This window comes from Poecilia mexicana, unplaced genomic scaffold (assembly GCF_051168715.1).
Source record: "Poecilia mexicana isolate PSO_F unplaced genomic scaffold, ASM5116871v1 scaffold_3, whole genome shotgun sequence".
NCBI lineage: Eukaryota > Metazoa > Chordata > Actinopteri > Cyprinodontiformes > Poeciliidae > Poecilia > Poecilia mexicana.
In genome coordinates, this window is record NW_028263372.1 from 30,815,212 (window position 1) to 30,839,254 (window position 24,043).

The 24,043-nt window shown below is 36.7% G+C and overlaps 1 protein-coding gene across 2 annotated transcripts; it reads right to left on the reverse strand.

Annotated features, from left to right (window-relative positions):
* Positions 1-5,126: 5,126 nt before the first annotated feature.
* LOC106911082 (protein mono-ADP-ribosyltransferase PARP6) lies at positions 5,127-22,414 on the reverse strand. Of its 2 annotated transcripts, XM_088004418.1 has the most exons (21): positions 21,566-22,413; positions 19,153-19,247; positions 18,878-18,938; positions 18,572-18,662; positions 18,315-18,381; positions 17,063-17,212; positions 14,745-14,895; positions 14,372-14,503; positions 12,688-12,783; positions 12,390-12,482; positions 12,079-12,204; positions 11,823-11,888; positions 11,614-11,681; positions 11,380-11,428; positions 11,151-11,263; positions 9,648-9,720; positions 7,649-7,718; positions 6,880-6,959; positions 6,590-6,653; positions 6,034-6,118; positions 5,127-5,631 (listed from the first exon to the last, which is right to left on the reverse strand). In XM_088004418.1, the coding sequence occupies exons 1-21, from the start codon at positions 21,671-21,673 to the stop codon at positions 5,529-5,531; spliced, it is 1,941 nt and encodes a 646-aa protein (XP_087860544.1). In that variant the 5' UTR covers positions 21,674-22,413; the 3' UTR covers positions 5,127-5,528. The 2 variants fall into 2 exon arrangements, 1 of the variants encoding a protein (XP_087860544.1); XR_015762547.1 differs by lacking the exons at positions 5,127-5,631; positions 7,649-7,718 and having other exon boundaries at positions 6,047-6,118; positions 21,566-22,414.
* Between the last annotated feature and the right edge of the window lie 1,629 nt (positions 22,415-24,043).

The window sequence follows — 24,043 nt, forward strand, 5'->3', positions numbered from 1 at the left end:
CAACCAGTAGCTTGTTGTTACTGGTTTATTCACAAGCCTGGCTAAGAAGAAGGTGACTGAATTGTTTTAGAATATGTTCAAAGTCCCGAAAATTGTACTTTAGATGAAAATAAATGTTCCCACTCACTCTGAAATCAAGGAGTTTAAAGGAACAGGGAAGAGGCAGCTAATCCATGTCCCTTTGTGGAGCCATGTCCTCTGCCGGTGTTGGTACAAGTTGTTTCATCCAGTCCAAGGTCAGTGCATCAGTGTGTTACATTGGAGCACTTAATGCTTTCCCTCGCTGGCAAGCTTTCTGGAGATGCTGACTTAATTTTCCAGCATCAACTGGCACCTGCCCATATGGAGAAAAAAAAGTACACCATTTATGACCATGGTATGATTGCTTGATTGGTCAGCAAATTTGCTTGACCTAAACTCGTTATGAGAGACGCCAGGCCAAACAATGCAGGCAAGCAAAAGGCCGCTATCCATAACACCTCAGCCATGCCAAAAGCTGATCGCCTCCAAGCTTGCTGCATCTCTGCATCCCAAAAACAGTCCCAGCCATGTGAAGCACAAATATCCCATAAGAATGTCTTGCAGCAGGCCAACATTTCTCTTAGAAATCTTTTTTTGTTGTTGTTTTTAATTGATCTAGTGTCATATTCTGAATTTCTGAAAAAAGATATTAGGAGTATTATCAAAAATAAAGAGTTAAAATATGTCACTGCATGTATGCAACTTTCAAGCAAATGACTTCCACTTACTGAATTGAATTATTTAAGTGAATTTATTGTAATATACCCAGGTGTACTTGTACTGTTTGCAAGGTTTCAAGGTGTCCAACATTTGTTTATTTTGCAGCTAGTTTAAAGTATTTATTTTCAGACATCATTATCTCCCCTTCTAAAATACAACACCAAGTCCCTTGTCTTGTGTCACTGCATAAATATGCGCTGCGCCCCGATAACAAGAACTTCTGCAGATTTATCTCTGGCAAATAAAATGATCCAAGTATGACGTGTCCACCAAGATCTGCACTCTGCTCTGTAGTCTCTCTCTCTTAAGTCCATCCATCTCTCTGCTTCGGCCAGCAAACCTGCCCCTGGTCTCGTCTCGCTCTTTGTCTCTGTCTCAAGGGCCTTCACAGTGCGCACAGTAGTCCACAAAGTCTTAATTCAAACGAAACCCCTTCGCGCCCCGTTAAACCACTGACCTTCTCTGTCACTCCTGTCACCGGCTGCCGCCGCAGACGAGGGCCTGAGCTGCAAGCTAAAAGACCCCGTGCTCAATAAAAATGTGGGTGATTAAACAACTCCCAGTAATTGCTCCTTTTGTGCAGGAATCAAGCGGTCACACTTATTACAAAGGCAGGAGACCGCGAGGCTGGGAGCAGCCGAATCCGATGAGGGCCAGACAACCCTCAGTGACCCTGTGCCCTCCCGTCACTACTCCTTTATCTGACCAAACAACCACAGTGGAGTGTTTGAGTGTGTGTATTTATTTACCAGCAGGTGTGTGTGGGTTTGCAGGAGTGTATGCTAAGTATGCAAAGAAAGCTACTGAAACAAAGGAGCAGCAGAATGACACAAGAGCTCCCCTCTGTGGTCAAAGACGTAACTGTGCATGAAACATCATTTGGATCGAAGCGATTTGCAGTTGCAAGCAACCAGCCAGCTGGCTTTGGTACTGGGTGACAAAGCCAAACCGGGAGACCATGTCCAACATGAGGTCCTGGTAACAGAGATCATAGTCATTTGCAAACTATACGCATCATCTGGTAGTCACGAGCATATACATTTATAAGCACAGAGGCCAAACCATGTGCCATGTCAAATAGGTCATCTTACAAAATGAGGCAATTACCAGCTACACATACAAACGTAAAGTACTTCTGAAGAGCCTGTGAGTGCTTTGGCTCCCCTATGATCAAGACTGCTCTCAACACAGCCAAGGCTTGTACACAGGGCCCCGTGTGCCAAAACAGCAATCAGACCGGACTGCTGTGGAGGTTTGAAATAGGAGAGCTTTCTGTGGTCGGAGAGAGAAACAGAAACCGAGAGGGGCCAGGACGGAGACGGCTTGCAGTGCCTGTCATTGTGTTGATGGAATTGCTCATTTCTTCTCTACTACAATCATAGCTGAAAAATGAAAAAAAAAAATGCTTGTATTTACATTGTTGTAGTTATGGTAAATAAAGCGGTCTTGTGTCAGTTTATATTTTATTAGGCACCCACAGATATGAAACCTAGTCATGATAAAGACAGCCAAAACAGCTTAGTATTCTCAGACATGATGGCTTTGTGAATAAGAGAGCAGATCATAAATAATTCCTTTGTGTCACCATCAAATATCCCTGATTACAAAAAATTATACATGTGAGAATTGTGAAAAGGCAGAAAAAAGGGTTTGATTTTATCTTCTTTCATCTGCAAACTGAGCTGTCAGCCTGCTTGATGGGCCGTGGAGTAATACTGCCCCCTTCTGGCTGAAACAGCAGTAGAAAACCTCATCAACAATAGACAATGTCTATGGTTGATTGTCACACATTGTCAACAGACATCAAAGCAAATAAAGCTGTTTGTAAAAACTGTGTAAAATCAAGTTTTATTAGTTTTCTCCAGCACGGCTGCCTTTCACCAGCGCCACAATCACCATCATTGCTGTCGTCATAATCTCTGAGACATCACAAAGCAGAGACAGACGGTGAGACAATAAGCCCCCTAAAAAGACTCATCGCTCACACATCTTGGCAGAAACAGTTATCAGCTGTCCGCAGAGTCTGGCACTGCACTGGGTCAGCATCACATGTCCATCATGTCCATCATCCATATATATATACACACATACAATTTGCTTTCTTTCCAGTCTTTAAGTCCACTTGGTGGTTAGAATTCCAGTTCCGATAACATTTAAAAGTTCATTTTTGTGGAGACATACCGTAGCCAACAAGTTGTATATTTCAGTTTGTTTGATTCTCACCTTTTGTATTCTACTTCCTGTCTACTGCAGGTCTGATGACAGTCACTGTCCCCATTTTAGGCAAACGCTGAATACGTGTAATGTGTAGCGTAATATCAAGAAAATACAGAGCTCACCTGGACTGAATGCTGCCAGAAAATTTTTTTGGGCTTTGGGAAAGTCCACATTTTCCGATTGTAGAGTTCCGGTGGAAAGTGTTGCTCATTCGCACAGATGGTCATTTGAAAATGAGCACGGCAAATTATTCATATTATGTAGAGATGACTCATAAAAAACGATGATGCACAAAAGGTTAAAAGGCTATCACAGTAATATGATCACAACTTAAATTAACTGTTTTTTTCCCCCTACTGAGCCAGGATAGTCCCAGCAATCCGACGTACAGTTGAAACCAGATACTTATATATTTTAAAACACACACAAAAAAACACGACCTTGATATTAAATCAGACTAAAGTTTAAATGTTTTACGCCAGGAGTTTTATTTTTTAATTTGCCAAATGCACCCAAAATGAAAGAGAGAATATATCCATCCCTTGGTATTGGTTTGAAGCAGATGCTCCCTATTTTTAGTGAAATAATACTCCAGATATTTTTGTTCTTCCTCTCCTCAGATTCAGAACTTTGCAAGGACTGCGATTACTATGCATTTAAACAGTTTGAGAAGCCCCTGACAATGATGTCATTATTTTGTAAGCAACTGATTATTTCCAGCATCTGAAATAATTTCTTGTGTGACGTCCAAATCCAAAGAAATCAGCCAAGATAGTAAGAAGAGGTAAGTATTCATAGAGAAACTGGTCCTGTATCAACATGGGTTGAAAGATCACTGATTAAGGAAAAAGACAAAACTCTAAAAGGAAATCAAAAGAGACAGAATTTGTAAATACTTACAAAGGTACACAATTTTAGGAAACTTATTGAAGCAGTATTTCAATACATAAGCCAAGAAGTTAATGTTTGAGCACAAATGGGGTTTTTTGCAAATGGAGAACGACCAAAGTAAACTACCAAACTATTTATAAAGAGCAGTTTGACAGATCAAAATTCTGTGAAGCTGTTGCGAGAAGCTTCTAGAAGGAAACCTGCAATGTATGACCCTAAGTCATATGGTTTAAAATATTAACCTGAAAAACAGTGAGTGAAGTTATGTAAACTTCTAAGTTGAAGAAATTCATAAAATATTCTCTCTCTCTCTTTCTCTCTCTCTCTCTCTGTTAGATTTCAAACAGTGAAAAAGCAGATTTGATTGTGTCTTATTTTTTGCACCATACTGTGTAAATATCTGGTTTTAACTGTACAAATTTGCATCACTGTTATGCCCTCTGATAGCGACAGCTTTATTCTGATGTTTCATCCATCATAATTCTCTCTTTGTGGGTTATGCATTCCAAATAAATAAGAAAACAAAGCTGGAGCTGATAAATACAACAAATCCTACATTTTATGCCATCATTTCTTGAAATGTTTAGGTGGGGCAAAGGTCTTTTTTCTATTATTTATATTTCAGGTTAAGGAGTTTTTATGGTTCACAATGTGCTTCCTATAACCCAATTAGGTTAATTAAACAAAACTATGTCTGAAATGGAAATCTATTTGTTTTGTGTTATATGTAAATGGGTTTAACTGTTAATTGGCAGCTTAAAAACCTAAATTTTCAGTCAGATAATGCATCACTAAATAATATTTACTTTTATGTACTCTGTTTAGTGTTAAGATGATTGGATCTTATTTTGTTTAATTCAAATCTATCATTGCAATCTGAGAACCTGCATAATTTATCATCGTTTATGTGTTGTGTTTGTTAAAATAGTTAATAAAAAACAAACGAAAATCTCAAAAGGCCAAAAAATGGAAATTTTTATGGTCAATAGGACCATGAAAATTATCATGAACAGATTAGCTACGGTAGATATTTTTATACAAAACAAAGTATACATACTGATATTAAGTTTGAATTTCAAAAACTACTTTTGACAGCCCAGAAGTATCAGTGGAAAAGTGGTGTGTTTCCCTCCGCTAATCACGGCCTCAGTTCATGTCTTCAGTCAGAAAATACTGCAGGAAATAATGACCAATAATAACTTTCCAAACACACAAAAAAAAACTAACTTCTATGTGTGCATAATTCTCTCCAATATTTGCCATAAAAAGGTCAATAATCATTTGGAATGAATAGTTGTTTTACTACATATTCACAAAGAAGAATAAAAAACTGAATCAGTTAAAGTAAACACACAGCAACAAGAATATAGCCCAGAAAAATGTGTGCATTTGTGTAGACAGCAGTAAAAACCGGGGGAAAGCTGATTTAAACCAGGTGCAACCTAACTGAGGGTCAGGCGAACATGTAAGTCGTAACAATGTGGAGAAGGTGAAACACAAGAGAAAGAGGACAAAACAAGAACACTAGAGTTAAACCATGTCGGTAGTGATGTGCTCAGGAGCTTTTCATCCCTCAGTATCTGGCCTAAGGACAGCTCGCTCAAAACGTTTGCTTCAATTGTCTGTCTTGTCTGCTTCCCCCCTGCTGAGACAGCGATAGATCTGCTGCGGAACCTCCATTAGCTTGAGTAGATTTGGGTCCCAATCACACGCATGATCTCCTTCTGCACCTTTGGCTCCTGAGTGTTGATGTTGGCATCCCCTACTTGGCCATCCTCATACCTGCAATTATACACAAAAACCTATTATAAACATTGGCTTGTAAAGGTTTTCATGTTGGAGTATTTGCTGATCTTAGCAGCTTATGACTACATTGGCTAAACAAACTTTATTGTAACATACAGAACATTTTAAGTGATACACTAGGGGCCTGCATCCTGCGGCTTCGGAGCCAGAAGTGGCTCTTTGGACCTTGCACAATGGCTTCTACTAACTTTGGTTAAAAACATAAAAAAAAGAACTAATGTTTTAAATATAAATATAAGTGTTTTGATGAATAAATAAATGATATTTTCCTTTATGCCAAAACCTAAAAATGGTGGTTGTTGGAAAAATGACAACTCATTTTAACAATTTTTCATCAAAGGGCAATGGTGCTTTCGTCATGTTGACAGGATTACTCACACAAAAAAGAAGCGGGTGCAGACATGGTCAGAGACCGGACACACCCATATGTTGCCGTGTTTCTGGAGATCTTTAGAAGTGATCACTGAGGAAGAAAAACACACACAAAAAAAAGCAGTTTGTATTCAATATTGTCATGTTTGAACGACTCCTCATTTAAATCCAGACATTTTTATTTGACCTTTATTAAAATAGGTGAGATAATTTAGAACTTGTTCTCATTTATAATTATTATAACACTACAAACCTAATGAAAACAACTAGTTATTTCCATTAACTAGTTATTTGTTATTTTGTAGATTAGTACCTCAGTTTGTTAGTCTGTAATGTTTGTGCTGTATGAACTTATTTGGTGAATAAAAAAATAATAAGAAAAGATTTGTTTTTAATAGTAAATTACATTTTGCATAACATATTGTGCATGGTCCAAACAGAGTGCAGGTTTTAAATTAATATCACATCTTCTGCATTAAATATGTTGTTTATCAACAAAGAAACATTCAAAAGTCCACTTATCAAACACAAACATGTATTTCACTGTTAGCTCAGGTATTACCTTCACAAAGAGCAATGCAGTTCAAGTTTCGACTTTGCAGAAACCTTGATTGTATTGGGCGGCTCTACAGTGAAAGACAGTCATGGGTTGCAGTTTAGATTAAGATCTAACTGATGTGTTCAAAGGACAATGTTTTTTTTTTTTCACTTTCTAGGCAATGAAAGTCTGTATTGAGATAAGGCAAAAAACAAAAAACTGCCACAATACAGTGGCAAAACACATATTTAAAGAAAATGTTTAATTTCAAATTCATCATTTTAACACAAATAAGAGTGCAATGTGCGCCTCACCTGCGGTATGGTGTTCATACGGTTGTAACGCTGTACCAGTTCATCTTTGGTGGGCATGCGATGTTGTCCTTTCCCCATTCCTACACAAGACAGCACAGCAAGGCCAATAAAAGTGTCTTAGAAAAATGCTACTTTGAGTCACTCAGGTTGTGTAAACTTTATCTTTATGTCATTTTCAAGGAAATTACTTTATTTTGTAAGTTTTGGTTAGCAGCCTGAATAGGAATACATAATATGCTCACTGACGAATTCAATTTCAGAGTTTTTATGAGTGTGTACAGAATGTTTGCATGCATAAATAAAATAAAAAAATGCCTACAAAACAATTGGAAATTGTAGTCTTTCTGAAATATTTGGAAACTCTTTACAAGAATACACTGGACTTTAACATAAGTTCTGATCATTTGCTTGGACTCTTGGTCAACAAGCAGGAAATTTGCAACCGTCTGACATATTCTCTCTACAAACACTAACAAAATTACAGTACAATAGAAAAGAAAATGGAAAAAAAAAAACAATGTTGATGTTACAAACCCAAAACCAAAACAACCACAACATAAAGTATGGAAAGGCAGGTTGTACACAAGCCTCAGCTTTTACAAATGAACAGACATGACGCTACAAAACAGCAGCACAACATATTGACGGCTGTAAGACAAAAAAAAAATAAAAAATGGCGTGCTCCATCGTGATGATCAGGCCACATCAGGAAGACACTGATTAGAAGCGGGGATAGCAGGTCTTAGTGGCGAAAACAACATATTCCTACCTGAGTATCCAAAAGATATACTGGAGATGGGGCTCAGATAGATGCCCTTTCCATACGCTGCGCCGTGCAGCTTGGGATTGAAAAGAGCAGGAAGGAAGGATGGGTAACTGAGCTTTACATTTATGAATAAGGCACACACAAATACAGCCCAATTTCTTCCTAATCAGCTTTGGTGAAAAAAGCTGATTTTTTTTTTTCACCAAAAGAAAGTTGTGTGAAAAATTTCACACAGCTTTTCTTGTGTGAAAGTTGTCAAAAAAAAAAATTCACACAAGAGAATCCAAATAGTTGAAAGTGGATAACAAAAAGGAGAAGGAATGTGTTGTGGTTGAATTTTGTTGATGAAATTCTACTGTATAACATTGTGGTATTCAGGTAACATTTACAGTGTCATAAAGAGTGTGCAGATCCTCTGAACATTTTTAATTGTGTCACTTTACAACCATAAACTTCAATGTTTCAATGTTCATTTGGCTGTTATGTGATAGACCAACACAAAATATTCCACAATTGTGAAGGGGGAATAAAGGACACATGGTTTGGAATTGCGCTTACATTTTGTTTACAAATGAAAATCTAAAACAAAGCGATGCTTACACATTCATCCCCACAGCATGACGCTGCCACCACCAGGTTTGGACATGTCCTTTTTGCTTTGTTTACCAACATGCATGCATGCAGACCACAAAGTTAAATTTTAACTTTGGTCTCATCTGACTACAACGGGAAAGGACATTATTTTATCCTGTCAGCAGAGTCTATAAGCTGAGGGGTGGATCTCTGCATCCACAGCTCAGAGAGGGTGACAGAAAATGAAAGAGGGAGAGGGTGATAACAGATGCAACAAGTTTAAAATCTTTAGTTGTCAAAAAAGATTAAAAAAAAACAGCATCTTCTATCTTCCATGTCACAAATATATTATTTTGTGCTTGTCTGTAATGCATTCACAGTTGATGTTTGTGTTTGTATTTTGACAAAGGTTTAACCTTGAATTAAAATTTTTATGAATACATTTGCCAGACATACACTTATGTAATCTATGCTAATGCATAGATTATGTCTGTGAAAGAAAACAAACATAATTACGAGGGAGAACACACACACACACACACCTACACAGACACTTTTACAGAAAATGAAAAACAGAAGAACGTGAGGTTTGTGTGTTAACTGAAGGTGGAGACTGACTCAGTCTCCTTTGTTCTGTGAAAGACGGTGACAAAGGAAGGGTGCGGATGCTCCAGCAGAGACAAAGAGGAGGAGGCAAAAACCACCGAGCCAAGATCCAAGATGGAGAGTTCAAAAACTCGGGAGAACAAAGGCGGCATAAATGAGACATATCAGCGTGACAGAGCAATCGCAGCTGACAAGAATGATTCAATGAGCTCAAATTTTTTTTGATTGAATTCTGTTTAATCTATTTTCAGGTTATGCAAGTGTCTCTAAGCAGCCACTATCGGCTGTATTCTGAAAATGAGGCAATGCTGTGCTCTCTCTTGTGCTGGGTTAGCACTCTGATATTTTTAGAGAACGTTTATTTAGGCTAATTTCTGCCATTTTGGTTTTTAAATTCTATCCGTCCTGTTTATTTCAGGTTTGAATTAATTATTTATGTGAAAGTTCTAATTTAAAAGAACCGTCTCTTCGCCCTCCCAAAAAACTTTACTCACAACTATTAAAGTTTTCTTTTGTATTCTACAGTATTCTAACATTTTTAGCGCGTGACCGACCCCCACAGGGCACACAGGCAGCCTCCTGACATGGCAGCTGAAACCACAGCATACTCCTACTGCTCCAAGCTGGAATATGGTATCTGCTGAAAGTAGCCGATATTGACCAGAAACATCTGCCACTGTGGCCTGTTCTCAAGAAAAATTGACAAGATGAGACATCTATTGATAGCAAATATGGATCAGCCTGATGGAAAGCCTGCGTCGTAAAAGAGCAGGTTTACCGTCTGTGGGAAGAAGCTTCATAAATCCGAGCTGAAGTAACCTACCTGCAGCTTGGTGTAAGAGGCGTTGACCAGTCCATTTCTAAGAACAGAGTGCCAGTTCTCTATATGGGATCCACTGGCATAAAGAGAGAAAAGAAAAGACAAAGTATGAGCATAACAACTTGGAGCTGTGCATTACATATTAATTGGACATGAATTTGACCCTCGTCTCCTTGTAAACAATCTTAAGAGTTACTTTGTTGTCAATTGTTGCTATGAAAAAAACAGATTTAAAATTATCTGAATTAAACTGAACTGAATTGATGTGAAATGAATTAACTGAACTGAATTGAATTTAAATCATTATATGATTGCAGAGGACTGGATTGGTTATACATTACAATATAACTGGGTATTAATTGCACCTCTTTCTCTTGAAGATGGCATTTGCTGTGAATTTATTAGAAGTGAATGTATCTTAGGTAATCTGAATTAAACAGAGTTCAACTGAATTGAACTAAAAATTAATTTGATGGACTCAATCAAAATGAAGCTAAACTAAAATATTTTTCTATTGTAGTGTTTTGTTCTAAATTAATTCTTTTTGCTTGTGTTTTTTGTTTTAAATGTGTTGATAATTTCCTTTTCGACCAGGCACTGAAGATAAACTATAAAGAAGTGTGAAGTGTTTTTTCATGTTTAATGTTTGATTCGATCGAAGTCTCAACTGTAGTGCAATTTATACAAATTATGCAGGACTGTTTAAAAATGCAGGATAATCTTCAGCTGTCATTTATTATTTATAAATTAGATTTTAAAATATGTATGACTACTGAGTGGATTTCCCAATATAGGTATTTAATCTCTCTTGAAAAGAGCCAAGATCGCTACAAGGCTGCTGGACTTGAGAAAATGTATTTTTCCTGACATAATTAAATAAACTTATCACTTACCTTTGTTTGGCATGTCTTCTAAATTCTAAAAGCGAAGCTATTTCTGTTTTGCATAATGTCTGTTGAGGTAAAAAATAGAGCGATGACACTCAGCTTCAATTAAATATTAGAAATGTTTATTTGGAATTAATAAATCTAAAGCTTTAACCAGCAGCAAAAGGGAGAGTGTCAGCACTGTGTGTGCTTTACTTTGACACTGCCCAGATGGGTCGAGTGTATCTAAAATATTCTGCAGAGCCCCATCTGCTGCAGGACAAATCTCTATCTCGCTCACATAAATATCATTGGCTCCATGTGCTGGCTTAGAAAGGTGTCCTCTCAGTCCAAGAGAGCAGTCACTGCTTTGTCCTTTTGTTGTAATGGTTTCATTAAAATTACACTCACGCATATCCATTATAATTAGGGTGTCATGCTCTAATAATAAATTATAGTGGTTGTTGGGGATATTATCCTGCTATATTTTCTCAAATATTTTGATGCCAGAGGTAGGTTTTAATGTAAGAAAAAAAAAAGTTACTTTACATAATTTTTAAAAAAGAAAAATAGGTTGTCCCAGCGCTTTGTAAAAATTTTTATAGATGGTAGGAATTTCCATTAGCTAGGGTTAACTCACTGAAAGGCAAAGGTGCTGCCATAGAGCTTCTTGGCGGTGCGAAAGCGAGCCTCCTTGGCTGGGGGGCTGCTGAGCAACAGGAACTGGTGGGACGTGTGCATGAATTTCAGTTGCTGTAGAAATGCAATCAGAAACCAGAGAGAGACAGAGAGAGAATATGTTTAAAAAACCACAATGAAAATGTGTTTTTGTTTCTGGAGACAAAAGGAATAATATCTTGAATTCATACCCTGCTGAGAGGCAGCTTGACAATATGAGACCTATTACTGGAGATGATCCTACAAAGAAACACAGAATTCATTCTAATAACAATAATAATAATAAAGCATATTTTTCATATTACAATTTGTATTTTTATTAATTGCAGTAGTGTAGTGGTATGTGTGTGGATATGTGGGATATTTCCAGTTTAACGTGCTTTTTAAAGAGTGAGTGTAAACACATTTTTGGAATGGATTCTCACCATTGCAACAGAGGGTGGGCCAAAGGGTCCAGTTTGTCCATCTGTTTCTTGATCTCCAAATATGAACCCTGAAAACAACAGAGAAGCATCTGCTGTTTATTTCCGTCTGCCAAAAATCAAATAAGTACTTGGAAAATGCAAATTATTATACAGACAGATGGACTTTCTATTCTTGATAAAGATTTGTCCCTCCTGCCTCCTTTTTGTACCTGGGTCATTTCACGGATGGACATGACACTGTCCAGTGCTTTCTGCAGTCTTTCATAATTCTTCTTCTGTGTCCAGGTGAAAGCAAACAAATGCAGAGGAGAAGGAAAGAATTATTATGAAAAAAAAACAACAACTTTAAAATAAATATAAAACAAAATCTTGTGACAGCAGTTTATCAAATAAAACAGACTACACATTTCTTAAATCAATTCTAAAATTACTTGGAATAATGCATGAAGCAGTGGGAATGCAAACCTTTGGGTTGAATGCAAGAGTTTTGGGGTCATTTGGATCCACAACCGATGGGTAGGGCTCGAAGATAATGCTCTTGCGTGGGGACTCAAGTGCAGCTCTACACATAGCCACAAGCAGGTCCACAACCTGGGAAGGGTTAGAAAAGGTTAATACCAATTAGTTTGATGTCTCTCAGTATACATAAAAAGAAAAGTACAACTAATTAGGGGAATGTCTTATAATGGTCTATATAAGTTTTTTGTGACTTTTTTTTCTATATGAATGTCAAAATATTGACCCCTAAAATACTGCACATATGTGTTTGTTGTTACCTCTGCTCCTGTTGCCACTTCTTCTGCAGCTCCAGACATCACACCCAGAGTGTAGAAGGAGAACACACACAACTCTCTGGTACACACAGCAGGCTGCAAAAATACAGTAAAAATGACAAAAAAAGAGAAAGAGATAAAACATGATTAATATGCTATTACTAGGAAAATAAAAATAAATGTATAGAATGATATACACAGATAGATATGTGTTTTGTTTATGCATTGTGTATGTCAAATATGTAGAAAGTAAGAAACCAAATTAAATATTAATATAGGAGTGTGTCTCTTTTCTTGATACCTTCAGCATGGACCCATTCTGAAAGACATGCTGTTCGTCACAAACCACGCAGTACTCATTAAGAGTGGGGATCCTCTGCTCTGAGTACTTCATTATCTGTTACAAGAAAAAGCATAATGCAATTGCCAATTACAACTCCCACCTGCAGCACTGATGTTTACAAGAATAAAGGCTGTGCAGACAGAAAAAAATCAATTTGGAAGGACAATTTGTCACTGCAACTTTATGTGGTTTAATCTGCAATAGGGTTTTAGAAACAGACCGAAGTGAGACAGCAGATGTGTGGTCCTCTACGTACAGTGCATTGCGTTTAACCCGCTTATACAATCACTGCCAATTAGATTTGTTGTGAGAGATTTCTTCTTTGTCCTTTAAAAGGTCAACGCACAATCAAAAACGTCAAAGGGAAAGAAACACTGACTCATGCAAAATTCTGATGAAGAAAATTTCAAATTATGGTTATATGGCAGCTAAAACAAATCAAATTCATGATACCGTTACAGTATGCTTGTAGACAAAATCTTCAACATTTAAACCAAAATCATCTGTGCTATTTTAGTTAAACCTGCCCCATTTGAGAGAATCGTAAGAAGTGTGTCAGAGTGAGCTGCAGAGTTTTCAGATCGTCTGCATTGTGTCTCCTCCTCGCAAACAATTAAATCAGTGTGCAAAAAACTTTCGTTAAATGAATAAGTTTTGGTGGTTAGGTCGTGAGACTTCAGCTAACATACTTATGTTTAAAAGCTACATGAGCCATTTTTAGACAAGTCAACCTCATTTTCAGGGAAAATGTTGCAGCTCTTTTTTGCATAAAATATTCAAGAGTTTGTCCTTGAGTAGCACAGTATAACTCAATCCTGAATAAAGCACCGCTAAATGATGTCTGGATGAGATTCAACCACTTCAACTTCAGTGTGCAAAAACAGCTTGATTATTTCAAAGTTCTCAAAAAGTGAACTCCACTTATGTTGGCAACATCACGACGCAACTTTTCCTGCAAGGAAAGCTGCATTATTTAGTTGGAGTTGATCGGAATATAGATGGAGATAGATGCAGGACAATACTGGATTAAAATCTCACAGAGTTTTAAAAGCTGAAACTGTGGCTCTGTTTCACCTTTCAGCAGGAGAATCATAAACATACAGCCAGAGCAACAACCAAATGTTTTCAAATCATTTCTCAAATAGGTAAATCAAAAGTAAAACCGACTACTAATAAACAAACTCATTATTAACAGTAATCGTAAGGTTCGAAAAATTCTTTTCACAGACACTCCTCAATCAGTCTTAATGTGCTTAAGCTATTTAGCACAGCAAAAAATTCAGTCTTCTGCTGTGGAAAGCTTGTAGAGACAAACACTGAAAGACTTTGCAATCACAACCAAAGTTGGTTGTACAAGGTACTAACTCAGGTGGAGCCAATACATATGCCACATTTTTAAGATAAAAAAACAAAAAAAAAAAAACAATGGATCTTCTTTCCTTCTACTTAATTATTTATTACTTCATGTTGGTCTATTACATAAAATCAAATATAATTACATTTTTGGCTTTATTTAGCTGAAAACTCATGTTGGGGTTAGAGACTAACCGAGCTCCTGTTTGTGTCCTAAACAATATTTAATAACTGAAACAGGGAGTACAAATGTTTTTGACTATGAGGATATATTTTCTTAGGATCTAACCTGCACCAAGAAGCCGTACTCCAAAGTAGGGATGTTCTTGCAGTGGCCGCCCGCCTGGGATGAAAAAAACAATTCAATCAGCTGCCTCGTGGTAATCTGCGCTGGGGCCCTGGCCGCCGGGACAGCTACAGTCTGATGGGTCAAGTGAAGACAAAGCATTATGGGAAAGGGCACACCAACTATGTTTTGGTAAGGGTGAGGGAAAGGCTCATGTGAAACAATGCAGGTGACAGGTGGACGTAGACAAGCGTGTAGTTGAAACTGAAAAGAATAAATGGAGCAATAACACCACACAGTAAAACTTTAATTAACTGGAAAGTAAATTTCACAATAACAAAAGTCTGGGAGGTGAAAGGACCAAAATGACCCTAACCTGGCTGTTTGGTGGATAGCTAAAGAGTTCCCCTTTAGGGTTCTTCATTGTACAGGAGATAGAGCGGTTCATCAGGCGGGTCACTCTCAGCTCAGGGACACTCAGCTTCCCTTTTAGAACCGTGTCTTGGATCAGAGGGAAACTTGGAGACCTGAAAAGATAAAAAAAAATTTAGACTAAACCATCCTGGTAATGGTTTTAGTCTAAATGTTTTGTGTGTGTCTCACACATACAGGTTCATCTCATTAAGTTACAATATCAGAGTTATTTTACTTATTAATTCAATTCAATCAGTTTAATTTATACTATATAGAATAACTACAGATAGTTCAAGTGTCTGTTTCGATAAGTGTGATGGCTACAGCTTATAGCTAATGTAAATCAAAATTCTGTTTCTCAGAAAATTAGACTAAATGTGCAAAATATTTGATTTCTATTTATAAAATGCAAGGTTTACAGTCTTTTGCAAAGGAATTTGACCAACGGGTGCTTCCAGAAAATTTTTGTGGCAATGGGGGTCACTAATCCTGGAATGGCAGGATTAGCAAACCAGAGGACACAGGGAAGAGTTTTAGGTGTGTTGCAAATCACAAACAAACAAATATTGTAACTCATGAAAGTTTCTTCTTTTGTCTCTTCAAAAATAAAATAAATGTAATGCAGCCAATGGGGCAGCTCAAAAAATATACATGAGGCATTCACTGCTGTGCTGCCCCAATCCACCGTTTTTGGAACTGCTACAGTTCAGCCTCTTTCTCCTTACCGTTATCGGTGTCTGTCAATGACTGTCTGCTGGCCAACTGTGAAGCGTCTGCTTCATGATTGTGTAGGCACTTAACCTGGGCATTGCCTTTGCTATTCTGTTTGATTCAAGTCTCGCTTCACACCTCTGTACGAAGCAAAGTGTCCAAATGACTGGCTTTTACCAAGCTAGCAGGAACTAGCTCAGCATGAGCAGGCATTGGGAGGCTGTGCCTGCCCATAAGCTCAGCTCTTCCTGACCTGGATGGGAAGCTGTCTATTCTTCTTCATTTATTTATTGTTTTACTTCGGAGTGGCTTTATCTTGATTTGATAAAGTAGGATCTCCCGCGCCTCCAATATCTAAGCCCTGTGTCTCCCGCATTCTTTCAGCCGCTCTGTTTAATCCATCGTTAACGTGTTATGCTAGCGCCAGTTTTTTCACCAGCATTTTGTATATGTCACTGCTAATGTTATAATTATTTATTTTGTATTAATTAACAACATAGGTATTGCATTTGAAATGTTGCATGATAAATATACATATAGGTTTATTCATACATATATTTTAAAAAAAGCCATTTTACTGTACCCCCCCTCCCCCCCAAAAATAAGCCATTGCCTCCCCAGGCTAAATTCATTTGCAGTATATAACATTTATATGCTTAAGAAAATCCTTTGTACTGATCTAGTGTCAACAATAACTTATGTTAATGAGAAATTTTCTGAGAAACTAAAATTAACATTTTTGTTTTCTTTATGTCACAATCGTCAAAATGTACAGAAACACAGTAAATGTGTGCAATATATTACTTTATGCGTAGTGAAGCTATACAATAGACTGGATTCAGTTTTTAAATTAAATCACTGAAATACAGTCACTTTGTGATGATATTCTAAGGTGTACTAGAAGGGTTTGGATTTAGAGCAGAAAGTTTGCAGGTTTGAAGGTACTTGACTTTCCCTGTAAAATAACTCAACTATGTTCCTTGGTGGGTTTCTGGAGGCATTTTTTGCTCTTGTCTCTCAGTGTACACTAAAAGTCGACACAAGACAGCCAACTGAAATCGATTTGGACAGTAACTCCAGTTACTAACTGTTAGACAACAAGGACCATTTCTGCCATTACTCTCAGTACCTTATACAAGTACCCCCTTGACATGAGACTGCTATCAAGTCATTAGGATGTCAGGGCAGTCTAGTTAGTGGAGTCGGCCACCATCAAGTGGGTCAGTATTCAATCCCTGTGCACTCATACCTGTCAAACCTAGAGAGGGAGTGAGAGGAATGCTTCCTTCCCTCAGGAACTTTTGTCAGCTTTTGAATTTAAGTCGGCGTTCAAGATGCTGTGTTGACTTTTTCTTCCCCCTCTTGTCATATTTGCTACAGTTCGTTGTTAGACTGGCTGTTTTTGACTGGAAGTGATGCAGTTTTTTCAGACAGCAACAGTAGCTCAGGGAGAGAGGAGCTCAATCTTTTCACAGACTATCTGTCACGACACAGTGACAGTTTTAACAAATATGTAAAATATATATATATTTATTTTATAGAAGTTATACTTTTAAAAAATAAACCTACTTGGGAATTGGGGAGAAAATGCTGAGCCCAGCACGAAACTTCTTGATGGTCCCTCCAGCTTTGAACCAGCTATGCCTCTTTTCCTGTTGGGCCTTGAGGAACTCATTGCTGAGGTGCTTCCACTGCTGTGAGGTGAATGTGCTCAGGATCCTGCCACCATAAAAACATGACTAGAGTGAGTCTGAACTGTGCTGAATCATACGTCTAAACTGTAAAGGAAAATCAGTTGAAAGAATTACATTCTTAATCATTCATAAGCTTTAACTTTTTTTTTGCATTTTGTCATGTTACAACTGTAATCTCACATGTAGGCATTTGTTTGTTAAAAAGCATTAGTGAACAAACAGCATCATAAAGACTACGGGATATACCACACAGGTCATGGATAAAGTTGGAAAGACAATTAAAACCTTGTTTGGTATTAAAACAAAAATCCAGGTTTTAAACATCTCGTTTTAATCCATTATGAAGAAATAGAGAAAGTATGGCCCAGCTGCAAACCTACTGAGACATGGCTGCCCTCCTCAACTGTCAAACCAGGTAATAATTGAGGTGCTTCCACTACTTTGAGGTGAATATGGTTAGATGTGCTGATACAATTCTTTCAAATTTTTCCACACACGGAAGCTCTAAAAATATATATTTTTACTATGTTTATGAAATATGTAAAACTTTAAGCTTTACTAAACCTCCATGGTGACAAAATATTGTGAATAGTTGCTTTCACAAAGATTCACATTTTTATTTAAATACAGTTTGACACATATTTAACCTTTTAAAAGGAGTCAATTTAAGAATACAAATAATATATTGCATGAAAAAGTATTTCACATTCTTTTATCAATCTAGTAAAAGTTTGAAAATAAAATATTGAAAGGCTTAAGCTCTGCATGTGAGTGGCTTAAACTCAACTAAGTGAACTTGAGCTACTTACAAAGAAAGATGCGCAAAACTTTTAGTATAGATGATCAAATCTAGAGATATCACCCAAAAGACTTGCTGTCATTACTGAGGTGAAAAGTGGTTCTAAAAAGTGAATACCAGTTCATATCACACTTTTCAGACGTTAATAGTGTTTCCCATACATCTTTCCTTCTTTCCACTTAATAATTATTCTCCACTTTTTTTTAACTATGACATGAAATATATATTACATTCATCGCAGTTTTTGGTTGTAATGTGACAAAATGTGAAAAACTTCAAGGGGCATAAATACTTTCACAGATAAATTATAAATGATCGCCTCACTTACTTTTTGAGTTGCAGGCCCAGACTGAAGCCTTCTTTATTCGAAGGCTGAAACACGTCTACTGACGGCTCTGAATAAATAAAGATGACTAACATCATTTACAGAGTCAACAGAAAGACACTCAAGTTTTTTTTTTGTTTTTTTTCCAGTCTCCCACGTGTGTGACACATATTGTACTCACTTCCCACACTCAGTAAGGGGCATAAATACCTAATGCCCCTGCTAGAAAAACAACACACACACATTGCGCCTTTACTCACCGGGTCCATCAAGGTACTGAGAAAGAGAAAAGCGCAGTCTCAGAATAATGGGCTCTGTTCTTATAACTTTCCAGGCTGTTGCAACCTCCTCCTGAATCAGGCACACACACACACACACACATACATACACACACACACAAATACACGCAGTTAGCAGCCTAATTAGGGCCATTTCTCATTGCATAAATATCTTATGAGCACCAGATGCATTATAAATGATGTGTTACTTTGCAAAATGTCAACGTTAGAATAGTAATGGGAAAAGTCGGAAGAGGTGTTTGCAGTGTGAAGAGAGTGCTGACTCACATCTAAGAAGCCGATGTTAATATGAAGATCGATGTCCACATCATCAATGGTTCCGTACTCCCTGCGCAGAGATGCAGCAACAGACACAGTAAATCTGTCAAAACTAATGTGAATCATTAGACTCTGATCACTTCTGCTGATTACACTCAGTGAGAGATGAATTAAAGTTATGTTCTCCTTTCTTATTTAGCTTAAAAATCAGGACGCAAATTTTATTTCATTACAGCTAGCATGGACACCTTTAAAGATTTTCAGGACATGATTCTGTGCTGTACCTGACAGAGATGGCACTGTCGGTGTAGATGTCTTTCACAGCTTCAATATCTGCATCTAGTTGAGGGTGCCGGTACAGGTCAGCAGCACAGCTCCCCTGCAACAAGCAGCACTGGTCACAGTTATAGCAATGAATGAATTCTCAATGGATACTGACTATTTTCACACACACACCCAAACATCCCACAGCAACAGCACTATTTCTACCCCTTCAGCTTTTTCACATTTTGTTGAACTGCAACATGCCTCATGCCTCTGCCAATGTCCTGTTTGCACTTGGGTTTTCCCATCATCCATAAAACATGTACAGGGATGGAGCTACATGCCGTACAATCCTGGAAGAAATCTTTTTAGAGGCTGCTAAAGACATAAGGCTGATGTGGGTGTTAATTTTTTAGCAGGTTAACCACCCTAAGTACCGTATACAGAATAGTTTGGATCAAAGGACATTTATCTATTAAAGAGGCCCATGCAGAATACGCCTCGGGCGAGAGAAGGTGTTGTAAGACTTGGGAGTTGCTGTTCACGTATTTTACATTCAACCTGACTGAGTTTGAGCTACTTTACAAAAATTAAAAAACAAGTCAGGTCCTAAATGTGCAAAGCTGGTAGAAACATTTTGCACCTGTAATCATATTAAAAAGATTGTTCCACAAATATCAAATCTGAGGACTGAATGCACACAGTACAAAATGTAGAAAATAATGTTTTAATGTTGTATTAATTTAACTTGCTCTACCACATAAAATCCTAATAATATATATGGAAAATACATAGATTAGTATATTATTTTTATTACTGATAATGATTATAATTGAAAAAATGATGAAATGTTGAAGGGATAATAATAGCTTTAAAAAACAGTTTAGATTCAAACACTCACCAAGATCCAGATTGCTTATTTTATGTAAAAGTGAATATTATAACACACATTACAAACTTAAATTACTAAACACTGACTGCATGCATTACTTTAAATATGTTTTTGAATTTGAATTACTAGAGGAAGTTTCTCAATAATGATTTCTGAACTTCTTTCAAAGTATTTAGATAAGTCTTTTTTTATTATTATTTCAGGCTACCACTGGAATAAAGATTTGGTTCTTGATCATTTTCTGGTCTAAAAAGTCTTTTATGCTTGTGTCTGGTGTCTTGAAGTCAAACTCTCATCTTCTGAGCTCAGTGTGCAGTACAGCTCCATCCTTATCATAGCTGCACTGCTTTCATGTACTTTGACTTCGTTGAAATGAGCTTTACTGGATTTACATTTCAATCAAAAGACTTGGAAGATAACAGTAACAAAGGGATAACTCAGATTAAGATCTTAGGTGGAAGAAGAGCTATCAACTTTATGAGATAAAGATGATGAATTTCCTGATGGTCTTGGAGATTAATTTGCCAGTGTCTAAAATGTGCTGCAAATAATAAATTTTGCATTCATTCATTATTAAAAAGAATATAAAGTTTCAGATATCAAGCAGCATGTTGGAAGTTTTTTAAAATGTTCTCCCTGCTCAGTGGAACTTTATGATGGAAATATTTACCATATTTATATTTAATGTAAATATTTAAAGAGGCAGCTTACCCCAACTAACACTTCTAAAATAACAATAAGAAAAAGGAGTTCTGTGTGCTTGTTAAACAATGAATGCAATTGTTGCTAACTAATAAAAATATGGAGCCTTTATTTCCAAATAACATTCAAAATTTACATTAATCTGAAAATATAACTTTCGAGCTCTGAGCGATAATTCATGCAAGACACTTCTGGCCTTTTCTTTAGTTCAGGAGTGGTTTAAAACAGTAATGAATTCTGTATCTTTGCTAAGGCTGTGTATCAAATACAATAACAATTAATATAACAGGTAACATTAGAACCTGTGATATATGCAATCATATTTGAAGCTGTTAAAATCAATACTTTTTTATGTAAGCAGCACTAAGAGTCATTTTTGTGTTCTTAATAAAAGCTGTCAGGCCATGTTATGCAGTTTTACTTTGTTTTTTGGTGCAAGTACAGAGAAAGTATTGTATTCTTGCTCAAGGTTTTTAAATTGCGAGAATCTCATTCTGGCCCAGGACTGAAAAACAGAATTTTATTTTTATTTTTTTACATAATCAGGGACAAAGACTGAATAAAAATGGATAATGAAGCCAAATTTCAAAGAACAGCTTTGAAAGGCCAAAAGAAAGTATGGTAAATGACTGATCAACACTAATTTCAAACATATAGATAACTGGCTCAAGGTGGCACAAAGAATAGTCAAATTTTGAGGTTATTTAAATTTTTACTTCAATGTCATTTAAAAAATACATTAAATACATAGCAATGACAGAAATTTATAAAAAAAAAAACAAAATGTGTAACATCTTAGCAAAACTACTTCAACAGTGAAGTGATAATGCCTTCCCTACCTGGATTCCATAAAGGAACTGTTCAGATTCGTTCTCCCCATCTGACTCCTCGTCGGTCCAACACTGGCCTTTGATGTCCTGTGGGCCCACGCATTGTGAAAACACCATTATAGTAGAGGAAAGAAAATACAGCCTCTTTGTAGCATCCTTTCATCTCCCTATTTAGCCTCCCGTTCAAGGGCTTCAAACAAGGCTTTATATAGCATCTCAAAGAGGAGACACAGAACATCCTCTGACATCTTCCCTCATAAGAATACCTAACTGAGAATGACAAGGATGACTTTTAAAATATGAAAAAAGACATGTCAAAGCATGACAGTTTCAGCTCAACGGACCAGGACGTTTATTTTTAAATAGAGATAAAATAATCTGAATGCCAAAAAAAAATATCAGCCATTCTACATGAAACCTGGAACATTATTAAATCTTCTTCACAATTATCTAAATCAATTATGTGACAGTTTTATCAAACTCACTGATTACACACACCAATAGGATCCCAGCTGTCTTACCATTGGATCGGCTGTTCATAGGGCTCTCTCAGACAGGTTTAGGCCTCTGATTAGTGCCAACCATTGCAGCCTACCTCCAGGTGAAAGGAGCAAGAGCACAAAAAAATGAAGAGCTTTGTGTGACCGTCCGTTCCTTTTCACACTCCTCTGAATTCCACAGCCTTGGAAAAATGGAAAAAAATAAAAGAAAGAAAATCAGCAGAGGAAGAAAACATGCAACACAGGCTACTGCTAGTGATGCCATTCTTAGTCAACGGTGCCCTCCTCCTTTTTTTGTTTAAATCGCCTGCACTTCACCTTGCCATGTATCCTAGCAACAACCATCTCTGCCTCCTTTCAGAGTGGCATTAATCACTGTTCAGAGAAAGTGTGTGGGAGATTTGTGCTGTACGTTCAGTACCCTAGATGTCTTCACTTCTGTGTTTAGATATTTTTTCCAGGACTCTAGTCTGTTAATACCAAAGAACAAGAGGTTACTGTATTTTTTTCTTTAGAAGTGCAGTAGAAAGACAGCACTGATGTAACCACAAAAACATGACATAAAAAGAACCCATTGTTTCTACTCCTTGTTGGCATGAATATCTCGTCAATGAATACTGGTAAAATATTTAAATTTCTAAAACATTTTTGTAAATAAAATCAATGACATGCAAAATGTCAAAAGCACATTGTCTATTGAGGATGGGCAATATGTGCATTGGTTAATAAAATGTTATTAACTGAACAATTATTTGTCATCTGTTAATAACAACAGATTCTAATTTATGATATGTGGAAACTACAAAAAACAAAACTAGGGTTGTAATTTTTCTTGCTTTTGAACTATATTCTTCCACATTTACACTTAAAAATATGACTAAATACAACTATTCAACAAAAGGTGAGGTTTTACTTTTAGAAGTGACAGTGATGGGTTAAAGCTTCACTAATTGTCAATATTTTTTAAATTGCAAAAAATACCATTAAATATTGTGATAAAGTTTTAAGTCCATATGCCAATATACAAATGGGAGGTTCATCTTTCATTCATATAAAACATGTAAACAATAATTAGCTGTAATGCTGCAAATGATAATGTAACATCTCCCTGGCAGGGCATTAGAACAGGACCCTGAAGTTTCAGTCCCTCGAATACATATGTACTTTAACGAATGGATGTTTTGCAAACAACAGATTTTATGAGGTGCAAAAAACAAGAATACATTTTATGGACAGGTGGAGTTTTGTGCAGACTATTTAAAAATATGTTTGAAATATTTTTAAAAAATGGCGATGTCATCACCAACCAATCCTTAGCCCCAAGAATATCAAAAAAACAAACTTCTACCAGCTCCTGGCCAATTTGTTTACCTACACATTGCAATATTGTTGCTTCCTAGGGTTGGGCATTAATCGTATCATGTATCATGATACATTTCTTATCATGTTAAGATTTCAATTCATTGTTGTCATGTCATCTAATTAATAATGTTTACAAACCTGGGATTGTTCTATTTTTTTCCCACTGTTTAATCAATAAATGTGCATCAATAAATATCAAAAAATTTGAAAATATGACTAAATGCAGTTTAAGTTCAAATTGTTGGTTGCAAAAGCAGGTGAGAAATGCCTCTTTGTCAGCTATGCACTGATGCATGATTTAAACAAAATCACCCGAGGGAGAAGGTTCCACTTTGTACCCAAATAAGGTGGGTACCAAGCAACCAAGGGCATAAAATGACAAAGGTATAATGACATGTTGAAAGCCTAAAATATGCTTGTTTATATATAAAGGAATTGTGTGGAAACTATGAATAAATATTTAATTTCAGAAATACTCTATATTCATGCGGACAAGTCCCATAAGGCTTGAAGCTGATGTCTACCTATTTATCAATCTACTGCAATTTAGATATTTCTGTGGGAACAGTACCAAAACTGGCTCTATTCCAGGGTCCTTCTAAATCAACCACTGAGCATCACAACA